Source organism: Bos mutus, chromosome 21 (genome assembly GCF_027580195.1).
Source record: "Bos mutus isolate GX-2022 chromosome 21, NWIPB_WYAK_1.1, whole genome shotgun sequence".
In the NCBI taxonomy this organism is placed as follows: domain Eukaryota; kingdom Metazoa; phylum Chordata; class Mammalia; order Artiodactyla; family Bovidae; genus Bos; species Bos mutus.
The window spans coordinates 55,511,232-55,525,291 of NC_091637.1; the positions used below are offsets into that span (position 1 = coordinate 55,511,232).

At 38.7% G+C, this 14,060-nt stretch overlaps 1 protein-coding gene across 1 annotated transcript in view; it reads right to left on the bottom strand.

Moving 5' to 3' along the window:
• The window catches only part of CATSPERB (cation channel sperm associated auxiliary subunit beta), a 184,180-nt gene that overhangs the window by 29,224 nt on the left and 140,896 nt on the right, over positions 1–14,060 (bottom strand). Inside the window, 1 exon segment of the mRNA XM_070358214.1 lies at positions 1,441–1,631. Coding sequence (XP_070214315.1) covers positions 1,441–1,631 — 191 coding nt within the window.

Here is a 14,060-nt window from a genome sequence, read left to right on the forward strand (position 1 = left end):
ATGATGCTGGTCACTCACTTTCCTCTCCACCTTTTGACTTTTTGAGATATAATTGATACATAATATTAGTTTCAGGTGTACAACATAATTTGGTATTTTGGTATTTTTTTGGTATAAAACACCAAAAAAAATTAACAAAGTGGTGATCAGTACATACCTACCCATAACTACTTAAATGTAAATGACCTAAATTCTTCAATCAAAAGATATAAAGTGGTTGAGTTGATTTAGAAACAAAAATAAGATATGCTATGTGGTGCCTACAAGGGACTCATTTTAGATGTAAGGAAACATGCAGACTGAAAGTGAAGGGATGAAAAAAGATATTCTATGCAAGTGGAAATCAAAAGAAGTCTGGGATACCATACTTATATCAGAAAAAGTAGACCTTAAGACAAAGGCTAAATAAGGTTATTATATAATAAGAGTCAAACAAAAAGATATAACATTTGTAAATATTTATGCACTTAACAAATGAGCACCTAAATAATAAAGCAAATATTCATAGACTTTGAGGAGAAATAGATAGCAATATGCAAATAGTAGAGGATTTTAACACCCTACTTTCATCAATGGATAGGTCATACAGATAGAAAATCAACAAGGGGCATGATTGAACTTATGTTTTAGTAAGATCACTTAAGCTGCTCTGTTGAGAATAGACTGGGCATTTGACAGAGAAAGGGCAAGAAGGAAAGCAGAGAAATCAGTTTCCCTAAAAACTATTGCGTTGGCCAAAAAGTTTGTTCAGGTTCTCCTGTAAGATGTTATGAAAAACCCAAACAGACTTTTTGGCCAACTCAATAAATATGCAATTACTATTCAGCCCAGCAATTGCACTCCTGGGCATTTATTCCAGAGAAGTGAAAACATATGTATACACAAAAACCTGTACACAAATACTTAAGGTAGAGTCAAAATTCTGTCTATTGTATGATTCCATTTATGTAATATTCTGGAAAGGAGAGAATTTGGGGAACAGAAAACAGATCATTGGTTGCCAGGGGCCAGGGTTGGGAGAGCAAAGAATTAGGAGAGAGTTTTATGGGACTGATCACAATGGTGGCTCCATCATTGAATGAATTTATCAAAATCCATAGACATACACTGAAAAGAGTGAATTTTACTGTATGTAAGTTATACCTTAATAAACCTGACCAAAAAAAAAAAAAAAAAAAAGAGAGAGAGAGAGACTATTGCAATAATCAAGTGAGAGAAAGTATTAAATGTAAGATACCTGTTATTTGTCCCAGTGGAGAAATCAGGTTTTATTATATTAAAAATAAAGAATTCCTCTAGGAATTTAAGTATATGTAGACTTCTGTAGATTATCAATTGGTTTAAATTTTGAAATCTATTGTTCTATAAAAGAGCATGAACACTCATCCCAAAAGATAATTCTTCATCTTCCCCAGCCATCAGAAATATCATTATACTTACTTTGTAACTGAAGACTAAGTTTATAGGAGTGATTTCCAGCTTCACTAATGGAAAGGGAACTGGACAAACAAGAGCTCTCATTTACTTCCTCTATTCCAAAAGGGTCTATCAGTTCTGCAATAACTGAGGACAAAAATCCTTCAGGAGTGTTATGTTGAAATACCTTTCTTATGTAAGCTGTTCCAGTTTTCCTAAAAACAAACCAACAAATATCAAGCAATTTGGATAAAACAGTGGTTTAAATTAGCAAGTTCATAAACATATAATTTATAAATAAAAAAAATACCACAAACGGTTAACAAATGAATATTTGAGTAACATTTATTCAATTTTATTAGTAATTGATGAAATGTCTGTTACAGCAACGGGATGTGATTTTTCACCTATCAAATTAAGGAAGTTTTTAAAAGACAGTAATTAATATTACTATTAATTACTTATTAATGGTAATAAGAACTGAGAGAGACTGACATTAATGAAATGGTAAAATGGCACACTACTCCTAGAAAGCAGTTTGAAACTATGCATTGAGTTCTATTTTTTTTTTTTTTTTGCCCTCTGATCCCATAAATCTACTGATAGGTCTCTATCCTAAGGACATAACTTGAAAAACAGAGGGGAAGAAAAGTTTTCCACACAAAGATGTTCATCACAGCATTATGATAAAAGTTAGAAATAAAAATGCCAACAATAGGAAAATTAACTAAATGATAACACCTCATCTACCTAGAAAAAAAGTATCCATTAAAATGATTCTTACAAAGAGTTTTTCATTACCTAAGGAAAGCGGTCACATTATAATGTCTAAAATAAAGAAGTATAGTGAAAAATGTTGAAATGAATGTTGAAAAGGACTAATCCATAATTCATCAAAGTGTTAACAGTCATGATTTTCATTGTCTTCTTTATATTTGCCTTGTAGGAAATTTCTGCAATGATCATGTGCTTTATAAGCAAGAAAAACAACGTTCAAATGTTAAGCTAAGATGTGTATGTGTGCTAAGTCACTCAGTCGTGCTGACTCTTTGCAACCCCATGGACTGTAGGCCACCAGGCAAGAATACTCGAGTGGGTTGCCATTTCCTACTCCACGGGATCTTCCCTACCCAGGGATCAAACCTGTGTCTCCTGTGTCTTCTGTATTGGCAGCCAGATTCTTTACCACTGAGCCACCTGGGAAGCCCTAAGCTAAGATATCTATATCAAGAAAAAATAAATCTACACACAGACCTTATACCCTTCACAAAAATTTAACTCAAAATGAATTACAGACTTAAACATAAAATGTAAAACTTCTAGAAGATAACATGGGAGAAAATCTAGAAGAACTTGGGTATGGTGATGACTCTTTAGAGTCATCTTTAAGGACAACTTTAAGGACACAATCCTTAGAGTATCCTTTCACAATGAATGAAAAAAATCAACAAGCCATACTTTGTTAAATTACAAACTTATGCTCTATGAGAGACACTGTCAAAAGAATTAGAATACAAGATGTGGGCTGGGAGAAAATAGTTATGAAAAACATATCTGACAAAGGACTGTTATCCAAAATAAACTATTGGGGAAGAATAGAATCTCCTTTTCCTCTACTCTTCTAGGTTCTGTGCCTGGGACCCTAGAAATTAAACTGACAAAGGCCATATTAACAATAAAAAATTAACAATTTATTAATGTGTATCATCCTTACACAGGGAGAAGCCTCAGTGATGAGTAATTCAAAGGAATGTTTAGAACCTGGGGCTTATGTAGCATCTTAATAAAGAATAATATATTTGTGGGGAAGTGACAAGAGACAGAAAAAGGGGATAGCTCAGATGGTAAAGCGTCTGCCTGCAATGCAGGAAACCTGGGTTCGATCCCCAGGTTGGGAAGATCCCCGGAGAAGGAAATGGCAACCCACTCCAGTACTGTTGCCTGGAAAATTCGATGGATGGAGGAGCCTACAGTCCATGGGATCGCAAAGAGTTGGACACGACTGAGCAACTTCACTCACAAGAGAGAGAAAAAGGGGATAAGACTTTTAGGGGTGGCAAACTGAAAAAGTAAATACATGGGAGAAACTATTGTAAGAGAAGGGTTGGTTTTAATAGTGCTTATTGTGAAGAATTCTCTCAATGTCTCTAGACTGGTAGAAGTCTCCAGTTGTCTCTGATGGTTAAGAATCATCCTGCCTTTCTATATGTCTGCTTTTTCTTAATTGCCTTTGACTAAAAGTAATCCTTAAGCCAAAACACCATATTTTGGATTGATAGATGCCAACCCCCACAATACAAAGAAGTCTTAAAATTCAACAGTAAGAAAACAAATAGCCCAGTGAAAAGTGGGCAAAGAGTCTAAACAGACACCTCGCTGAAGAAGACATGCAGATGGCAAATAAACATATGAAAGGATGAGTATATGCATCATATATCATCAGGAAATGCAAATTAAAACAACCATGAGATACCACTACATACTTATTACAATGGCAATAATCCAAAATGCCAAATTTACCTACAATGCCAAATACTGCTGAGGATAAAGAGCAACAAGAACTCTTGTTTACTGCTGGTGGAAATGTAAAATGGTACAGCCACTCTGAAAGCCATTTATCATATGATCCAGCAAACAAATTCCTTGGTATTTATTCAAATGAGTTAAACACAAAACCTGAACAAGAATGTTCATGGCACCATTATTCAAAGTAGCCAAAAACTTGGAAGCAACCAAGATTGCTTAATTAGTATGTGAATGGATTAAAACACTGAGGTATATCCAGACAATGGAATGTTATTCAGTGGTAAAGAGAAATGAATGATCAAGTCATGAAAAGACATGAAGGAAGCTTAAATGGATACTACTAAGTGAAAGAAGCCAATATGAAAAGCAACACACTGTGTGATTCCAACTACATGACATTCTGGAAAAGGTAAAACTATAGAGACAGCATCTACTTCTGCTTCATTGACTATGCTAAAGCCTTTGACTGTGTGGATCACAACAAACTGTGGAAAATTCTTAAACAGATGGGAATACCTTATCCGTCTCCTGAGAAACCTGTATGCAGGTCAAGAAGCAACAGTTAGAACCAGACATGGAACAACAGACTGGTTCAAAATTGGGAAAGGAGTATGACAGGGCTGTATATTGTCACCCTGCTTATTTAACTTCTATGCAGAGTACATCATGCAAAATGCTGGGCTGGATGAATCACAAGCTGGAGTCAAGATTGCTAGGAGAAATATCAATAACTTTAGATATTCAGATGATACCACTCTCATGACAAAGTGAAGAGGAACAAAAGAGCCTTTTGATGAATGTGAAAGAAGAGAGTGAAAAAGCTGGCTTGAAACTCAACATACAGAAAATTAGTATCATGGCATCTGGTCCCATCACTTCATGCAAACAGAAGGGGAAAAAGTAGAAACAGTGACAGATTTTATGTTCTTGGGCTCCAAAATCACCATGGATAGTGACTGCAGCCATGAAATTAAAAGACACTTTCTCTTAAAAGGAAAGCTATGGCAAATCTAGACAGCATTTTAAAAAGCAGGGATATCACTTTGCCAACAAATGTCCATATAATCAAAGCTATGATTTTTCCAGTGGTCATGTACGGATGTGAGAGTTGGACCATAAAGAAGGCTGTAATTATTAAGCTGTAAGCAATCTGAAAGAGCACAGCACAGTAGTTAAATGGCCAGACTGTTGTGCTTATGTGCTCAGTCATGTCCAACTCTTTGCGACCCCATGGACTGTAGCTTGCCAGGTTTCTCTGACCATGGGATTTCCCAAGCGAGAATACTGGAGTGGGTTGCCATTTCCTTCTCCAGGGGATCTTCCTGACCCAGGAATCAAACTCATGTCTCCTGTGTCTCCTACATTGCAGGTGGATTCTTAACCCATTGAACCATCAAAGAAGCCTGAACACCGAAGAACTGACGGTTTCAAATTGTGGTGCTGAAGAAAACTCTTAGAGTCCCTTGGACAGCAAGGAGATCAAACCAGTCAATCCTAAAGGAAATCAACCCTGAATGTTCTTTGGAAGAACCCTTGCTAAAGCTGAAGCTCTAATACTTTGGCCACCTGATGAGAAGAACTGACTCATTGGGAAAGACCCTGATGCTGGGAAAGATTGAAGACAAAAGGAGAAGAGGGGCGACAGAGGATGAGATGGTTGAATGGCATCGTCAACTCAATGGGTATGAATCTGAACAAACTCCAGGAGATTGTGAAGGACAGGGGAGCCTGGCTTGCTGCAGTCCATGCAGTCACAAAGAGTAGGACACAACTTAGCAACTGAACAATAACAGCAAAATAGAGACAGTATAGATGTCAGGGATGAACAGGAAGAGCAGAGAGGACTTTCAGGGCAATGAAACTATTCTGTATGATAATATAGGATGTACATGTGTCATTATAGAACTGTCAAAATCCATAGAAAGTACAACACCAAGAGTGAGTCCTAATGTAAACTATGGACTTCAGGTGATTGATGATGTGTCAGTATAGGTTCATGGATTGGAACAAATAAACCACTGTAGTGTCAGACACAAAGTGAGGGAGATATGTGTGGAGATGAGGCACATGGGAACTGTCTGTACTTTCTGATCCATGTTGCTTGATCCTAACACTGCTCTTAAAAAATAAAGCTTATTACCGTAATTAAAAAAAAAAACTATTAACCTCTTTGCATCTTGAGTCACTGACCAATAGCCAGGCAGACACCTTAATTATTGACCCTGCCATCCCACTTCTCCCACCACTGGAGAAGTAAATGAGTCTCTTGTATTCAAGTGTCCAGGATGGCTCTTGGGGGGCAATCAAGCTTCACTCTTACAGGAGAGGTAAGAATTCAGCTTTTAAAGGAGAGAAGAGGGTTTGGGCAATGAAGGATGGGGTTAAAATTAGGAGTCAGGAAGTTCCTGAGGTGGAGAGGAATATCTGTTGAGTGGAGAAAACACTACAGAAAGGCAGTCGCCATCAAACGTAACTACCTATACCAGATAAACTCCAATTCCAGTACCCGTGCTGTTTCTCCAGCCCACTGCCCTCATCCCAAGCCAATGAAGCTGCTTTAATCAAGGTTACTACAGCTTGGAAGGTTGCCATATCCAAAGGTCACTTCTCTTCTTGGTTCTTATGTTACTCAGTCTCTCAGTCACATGGGTCACAGTGGTTTACTCCATACTTTCCAAAACATCTGCCTCCCTTGGCTTACATGTCCCCACTTTAGCCCCCTCTTTTTTTTTTTTTTCTATTTTATTGACTATTCCTTCTTTGTTTTCTTGGCTGGGGCCTCCTCTTCTGCCTAATCTCTCTTCCAGGAATGCCCTAGGCCTTTTCTTCTCTATATACATCCATTTATATGGGAACAACTACCAAATGCAGAGCTCCTGCTATTTTTGCGGTATGCATTTGAATATCCAGGCAACTGTCACATCTTTACCTGGGTACCTAATAGGTATTTCACACTTAATATTTCCAATGTGCAAGTCTCACTCACCCTGCCTAACCCTGCACTCCAAATCTCAGAAAATGACAGCATCCTCTACCTAGCTACAAACTAAAACCCTAGCAAATTCTTGATGGCTGTCTTGCTCATTCCCACAATAGCCAATCCACCATCAAATCCTGTCTTTTCTCAAGTACACTGCTTTGACCATCTTCTTTTCTCACCTGTATTATTTCAGTAGCTTTCCAAGGAGCCTGGAGACTTTGACTCTCACCCTGTCCTATACGTTTCACAGCAAGTGATCTTTTAAAAAATATAAATTATTTCACTATCCTATATAAAACTTTTCAATGGCTTCCTCTGGCACCAAGAATAAAATATAAACCCCTATGCAGCCTAAAGTTCCCTATATGATCTGGTGCTTCCCTACCTTCTCACTGACCTTCCAACACACCATCTCACTCTGTACTATCCACACAAACAGTCCAAGTGTAATTGGACTAAGCTCTCCAATTAAAAAAAAAAAAAAAACAGTTCTAAAAAAAAGAAAGAAATAGTTCTGGAGATGGACAGTGGTAATGGTTGCACAACCATTAATACTTAATGCCACAGAACTGCACTCTCAAAAATGGCTAAAATGGTAAATTTTATGTTATGCATATTTTGCTATACCCGCTAGGCTGTAATACAAAAAAGCATCATAAATATAAACGTAGTTATTAAATACCAATAAAATTTTCAACTCATCAAGATGTAACAATTCTTTTTTGTAACACTGCAAGTAGCTGTCTTATTTTAAACTACTTTATTGAGTTATGATTGACACATAAAAGGCCTTACATATTTAATATAAACAATGTGATAAGTTTAAGGATAATTATATACCCATGAAATCAACATCATAAGCAAGTCCGAGAAGATGTAACATTTTTAAACTTATACACATCCAACAACAGCCTCACACATACATAAGGCAAAACTGACAGAACTACAATGAAGAATTGACAAATTCAATATCACATCAGAAAATTTTAACATAACTCAATAATTGATAGATCACAAAAGAAAAAATCAGTTAAGGATAAAGAAAATTGGAAAATCACAATTAACACAATTAATCTAACAAGTGAATACTAACACTGCACACAAGAATGTATGAAATGTATAAACAGAGATAATACACAATGACCAAGATAGGTTTATTCCATGACTTTCAGTCTGATTCAACATTGAGTCTATAATATAATTCACAGCATTAAGTAAAAGTTCAAAGGAAAAAATTATATAGATAAGTTCAATAGATACAGGAGAAACATTTAAGTTAAAAACAAAAAGGAAACACCTCTTAAACTGAAAAAAAAAAATAACTGTAAATGAAAAAGAGTTTTTAAAATGTATGGAAAGGATAGTACGTGATGGTGAAATGTTTAAAATATTTTTTTATAGTCACAACAAGGAAGCCCACTCCTAATGGTCTGAATGTTTGTATCCCTCCAAAATTCCTGTGTTGAAGACATAATGCCCAAAGTGATGGCATTTGGAGATGAAGCTTTTGGGAAGTGATTCAAGTCATTCAGGTGAGGCATTTGTAAATCAGTTTAGTCCCCTGCCCCTTTCAATCATGACAGTATACGGGGAGAAGTTGGCAATCTGTACCCAGGAGAGAGCCTGCACCAGAAACTTACCATGCTGGTACCTTAATCTTAGACTTCTGGTTTTCATAACTGTGAGAAATACATTTGTTTATAAGCCATCTGTCTGGAGAATCCCCATGGGCAGAGGAGCCTGGTGGGCTACAGCTCATGGGGTCTCAAAGAGTTGGACACGACTGAAGTGACTTAGCACACACACACAGCCATCCAGTTTTTTTATGTTTGATTAGAGCAGCCTGAACAGAATGACACCCATTAACTTCGTTTATATTTAATAAGCTCCTAGATACTGTAACAGAAAGAAATGTATAATACGCTAAAAGGCATTAAAATAAATTATCTGCAGGTGATGTGATTATCTGCTTAGAAAAATATTTACCCCTACTCAGAAAATCCAAAAGAATATATAGAAAAAGTACTAGAATCAGCAAATGAGTTTAGCAAATTTAAAACACTTGAGATTGCTACACAAAAGTCAATTATAAGGCATTCTGCTTTGGCTTTTGATGTAGAAAGAAGCAGCCCAACAAGCAATGAAGCAAAATGGATAAATCACAAAGTTGTCACTTTGCTTAAGCCATCCAAGAACTAACCAGAAATCCAAGGGAATAAGCCATCAAGGAAAGTCTCAACACAGCAACAGTCTCACTTGTGGAACAGCATAGAAGCGGGAAACATGGTACTGGCCACAAAAGAAAGAAATAAGAAATGTCTAAAAATAGAAAAAACAGAAACAAAAAACTGCCAAAGGCCAGGATGTGCTGGTATGTGAGTCTGGAAATGCTGGGGCACCTTTCAAAGGGGAGCTGCACTCACTTGCAAGCTCCTTCCCATGGGCCTCAGGAGAAAGACGGGCAGAGAGTGAACCAGAGAGAGTCCCTGCTGGTGGTGTGGGAGTATGGGGCAAGGTCATTAGTGGGAGGTTGGAGAGGGTGGGAGGAAACAGGGAGGAAGTCTCATTCACTTCCCTGAACCTTCTTTCATAAGAAGCAAAAGCCTTGGCTGGGCATTAAACAGTTAAACATAGGCCTCAAAAGAGGTGATCCTGGCCGGGGAGGAGGGCCTGGAGGGTGCTGGCCCTGAAGCCCCGGCTCCCTCCCCTTCACTCCCACCTCCCCTCTCTCCTCCCACCCTCGTCTCCCCCACACAGCAGAAGCTTTAAACTACTGAGAGGGAGGAAGCAAAGCCACCTGTCACTGGGGCACAGGTAAAGACACATTATGAGTAAGGGAAGACTGAAATAATAACCCTCTATCCTTATGGAGAGTCAGGAAGTTGTCCTGGGCCTAAAATTCTAGGAGCGCAAATAGAGTATCCTACTGCAAGAAGAGTCAGGAATCTCCACCCAGGATCTAACTGCAGCTATAAAGCAGAATTTGGTTGGAAGAAGTAATTTTTATTAACAGGTTGTTGTGCTTTTTTTTTCCCTTGAATGGAACTTGACTAGCTGAACCTAACATTTAAATGCAAGAACGAAGGCCAAGAAGATCTAAGACAGGGTGCTATTCACACAAGTTACCTGGTTAGAGATAATTTGTCAGCGTGACCTAGGGAAGGTCAAATACAATAATGAAACAGAAGAGAGACGGAGACAGGCTGATGTACACGGGGAACTAGGATATGTTACAGTGGTGACTGCAGATCAGAAGGGCCGTGTTTGCACAGTTGGTAGTCTATCCATAAAAAAATAAAGAAATCTGATTTCTATTATACTTCATACTACACTCCACATCTATTCTAGATTAAAAACTTCAAAGCTATAAAACTACAAGACATAATAGGAGAATAGCCAAATAGATTGTGATATATTCATACGAGTGAATATAGACACATACATCAATACCAAATAATTTTTTGTATGAAAAAGGCAAATCATAGGAAAGGGTATACATTGCTAAGTAATACATTTGGCAAAATGTAACAATATAGTTTGATACATATGTATGTCAAACCTTTAAAAAAACATTTCTTAAAATGTTCACACAAAATTTAAGATAAAGGTTATTTCTGGGGAGGCGTGGTTTTGGGGAGGAGAGGCAGGAAATAAAAGGAAAGTTGCCCAGAAGTAATAGTAGAAGAGTTCAGGGCCCCCAACAGAGGGGAAGACTGTCACACACCTAGAAGTGAGGGGGGCAGTGGTGTTCAGGTCAAAGAGTCACCCCCATCAGCAGACCTCTTGCCCCTTTATCTCACCTCACTCTCAGTCAAACTCCAGAAGGGGCTGGAAACCATTAGCTAAGAGGGAGGGAGGGCACGAGTCTAAAAATAATAAGAAAGAGAAACTCTTCACCCCCTATACTCTAGGCTCCTCAGACTGGGTCAGGCTCAAATGGGAGTTGGAAAACAGACTTAAATCCAATAAGGGTTTGACGTTTCTTAAAACACTGGACAGCAATGGAGTCTAATTGACTGACTTAGATATTTTTAAGCTAAGGAAACAATTATATACTCTCTAAAGGAAAAGCTATAGGCCTTGCAGATACTTCATCTAGAGACAGAAAGCAAATAGGTCCACAGAGGTGGTTTGAAAAGACAGGATGAAAAGTAAAGTTGATATTTAGCTGATTGAGTAAACAAACTACACATAATCAATCTGGTCATTCATTTAATTAGAATCCTTCAAGCTTTCTGCTCCCTTAGAATAACATCCACATTCCCTACTGAGACTAAAAGGGGCCCACCTGGTCTCGAATAACTTTTCTCCTTGGTTCACAACACTTAGGTCACTCTGGTTTTTCTCGAGTTTCTCAAGCACACATCATACTTCTTTGGGCCTGGGGGCCTTTTCCACACTGTGGTTTTGGCTGGAGCCTTTCCCCCACCCACTTCCTTCACCCTCATTCCTCTGATCACATCTTAAGCATCACCGCCTCTGTGAAACCTCCCCAAATCCTCCAAACAAGGACTCAGCCCCTGAGAACTCTCTCAATGCTCCATGCTCCTCTGTTGCAGACTCACGTTAACTATAATTTCATAACTGTCTACATCCTGTGCTGGAACACAAGTTCCAGGAGGGCATGGGCTTGAATGTCTTCCTCACTCTATCATCAGATCAGATCAGTCGCTCAGTCGTGTCCGACTCTTTGCGACCCCATGAATCGCAGCACGCCAGGCCTCCCTGTCCATCACCAACTCCTGGAGTTCACTGAGACTCATGTCCATCGAGTCAGTGATGCCATCCAGCCATCTCATCCTGTCATCCCCTTCTCCTCCTGCCCCCAATCCCCAGCATCAGAGTCTTTTCCAATGAATCAACTCTTCGCATGAGGTGGCCAAAGTACTGGAGTTTCAGCTTTAGCATCATTCCTTCCAAAGAAATCCCAGGGCTGATCTCCTTCAGAATGGACTGGTTGGATCTCCTCGCAGTCCAAGGGACTCTCAAGAGTCTTCTCTAACACCACAGTTCAAAAGCATCAATTCTTCGGCACTCAGCCTTCTTCACAGTCCAACTCTCACATCCATACGTGACCACAGGAAAAACCATAGCCTTGACTAGACGAACCTTTATTGGCAAAGTAATGTCTCTGCTTTTGAATATGCTATCTAGGTTGGTCATAACTTTCCTTCCAAGGAGTAAGCGTCTTTTAATTTCATGGCTGCAGTCACCATCTATAGTGATTTTGGAGCCCAGAAAAATAAAGTCTGACACTGTTTCCACTGTTTCCCCATCTATTTCCCATGAAGTGGTGGGACCGGATGCCATGATCTTCGTTTTCTGAATGTTGAGCTTTAAGCCAACTTTTTCACTCTCCACTTTCACTTTCATCAAGATGCTTTTGAGTTCCTCTTCACTTTCTGCCATAAGGGTGGTGTCATCTGCATATCTGAGGTTATTGATATTTCTCCCGGCAATCTTGATTCCAGATTGTGTTTCTTCCAGTCCAGCGTTTCTCATGATGTACTCTGCATAGAAGTTAAATAAACAGGGTGACAATATACAGCCTTGATGTACTCCTTTTCCTATTTGGAACCAGTCTGTTGTTCCATGTCCAGTTCTAACTGTTGCTTCCTGACCTGCATACAGATTTCACAAGAGGCAGGTCAGGTGGTCTGGTATTCCCATCTCTTTCAGAATTTTCCACAGTTTATTGTGATCCACACAGTCAAAGGCTTTGGCATAGTCAATAAAGTAGAAATAGATGTTTTTCTGGAACTCTCTTGCTTTTTTTGATAATCCAGCAGATGTTGGCAATTTGATCTCTGGTTCTTCTGCCTTTTCTAAAACCAGCTTGAACATCAGGAAGTTCACGGTTCACATATTGCTGAAGCCTGGCTTGGAGAATTTTGAGCATTACTTTACTAGCATGTGAGATGAGTGCAATTGTGTGGTAGTTTGAGCATTCTTTGGCATTGCCTTTCTTTGGGATTGGAATGAAAACTGACCTTTTCCAGTCCTGTGGCCACTGCTGAGTTTTCCAAATTTGCTGGCATATTGAGTGCAGCACTTTCACAGCATCATCTTTCAGGATTTGAAATAGCTCAACTGGAATTCCATCACCTCCACTAGCTTTGTTCATAGTGATGCTTTCTAAGGTCCACTTGACTTCACATTCCAGGACGTCTGGCTCTAGGTCAGTGATCACACCATCATGATTATCTGGGTCGTGAAGATCTTTTTTGTACAGTTCTTCTGTGTATTCTTGCCATCTCTTCTTAATATCTTCTGCTTCTGTTAGGTCCATAACATTTCTGTCCTTTATCGAGCTTATCTTTGCATGAAATGTTCCTTTGGTCATCTCTTCTTAATATCTTCTGCTTCTGTTAGGTTCACACCATTTCTGTCCTTTATCGAGCTCATCTGTGCATGAAATGTTCCTTTGGTATCTCTGATTTTCTTGAAGAGATCCCTAGTCTTTCCCATTCTGTTGTTTTCCTCTATTTCTTTGCATTGATGGCTGAAGAAGGCTTTCTTATCTCTTCTTGCTATTCTTTGGAACTCTGCATTCAGATGTTTATATCTTTCCTCTTCTCCTCTGCTTTTCGCTTTCTCTTCTTTTCACTCTATCACAGCACCTCCCTAAATGCCTTGCATGTAGTAAGTATTAAAAAACTATTTGTGGAAGAAGAAAATATAGGGCTCATCCTGCTTCACCCCTGACCATCTAGACATCTTCCTTTGGCCTATGGCTGACCTCATGACTCCGGCTCCCAAATCCTTGACCTTTCTGGTTGAAGTCCCACCTGCCTCCAGTTCCCAGATCTGGCTCTTTGCTACCATGTCTTTCCTCAGAAATGCCCATTCTCTAGTTTCTGTGCAAGTAGAGCAAAGTTACTGACTGTACACAGAACATGCTATGCTGCTTTTTAAACATTCTGATCTTTTAGAGAATTATCATATGTTTTCAAAATAATTAGGATAAAAATTGATATTAATAGAGATGATACTAATTATATGTTAATTTTAAAGAGTGATTCTCTACGTTTTCTACAAAGACATACCTATATAAACAGGCATTAATGGATCTGTAATATCATACATACGAAAGCCATCAAAATCAAATAGTTCTCAACGATCACAGATACTTTTCTTT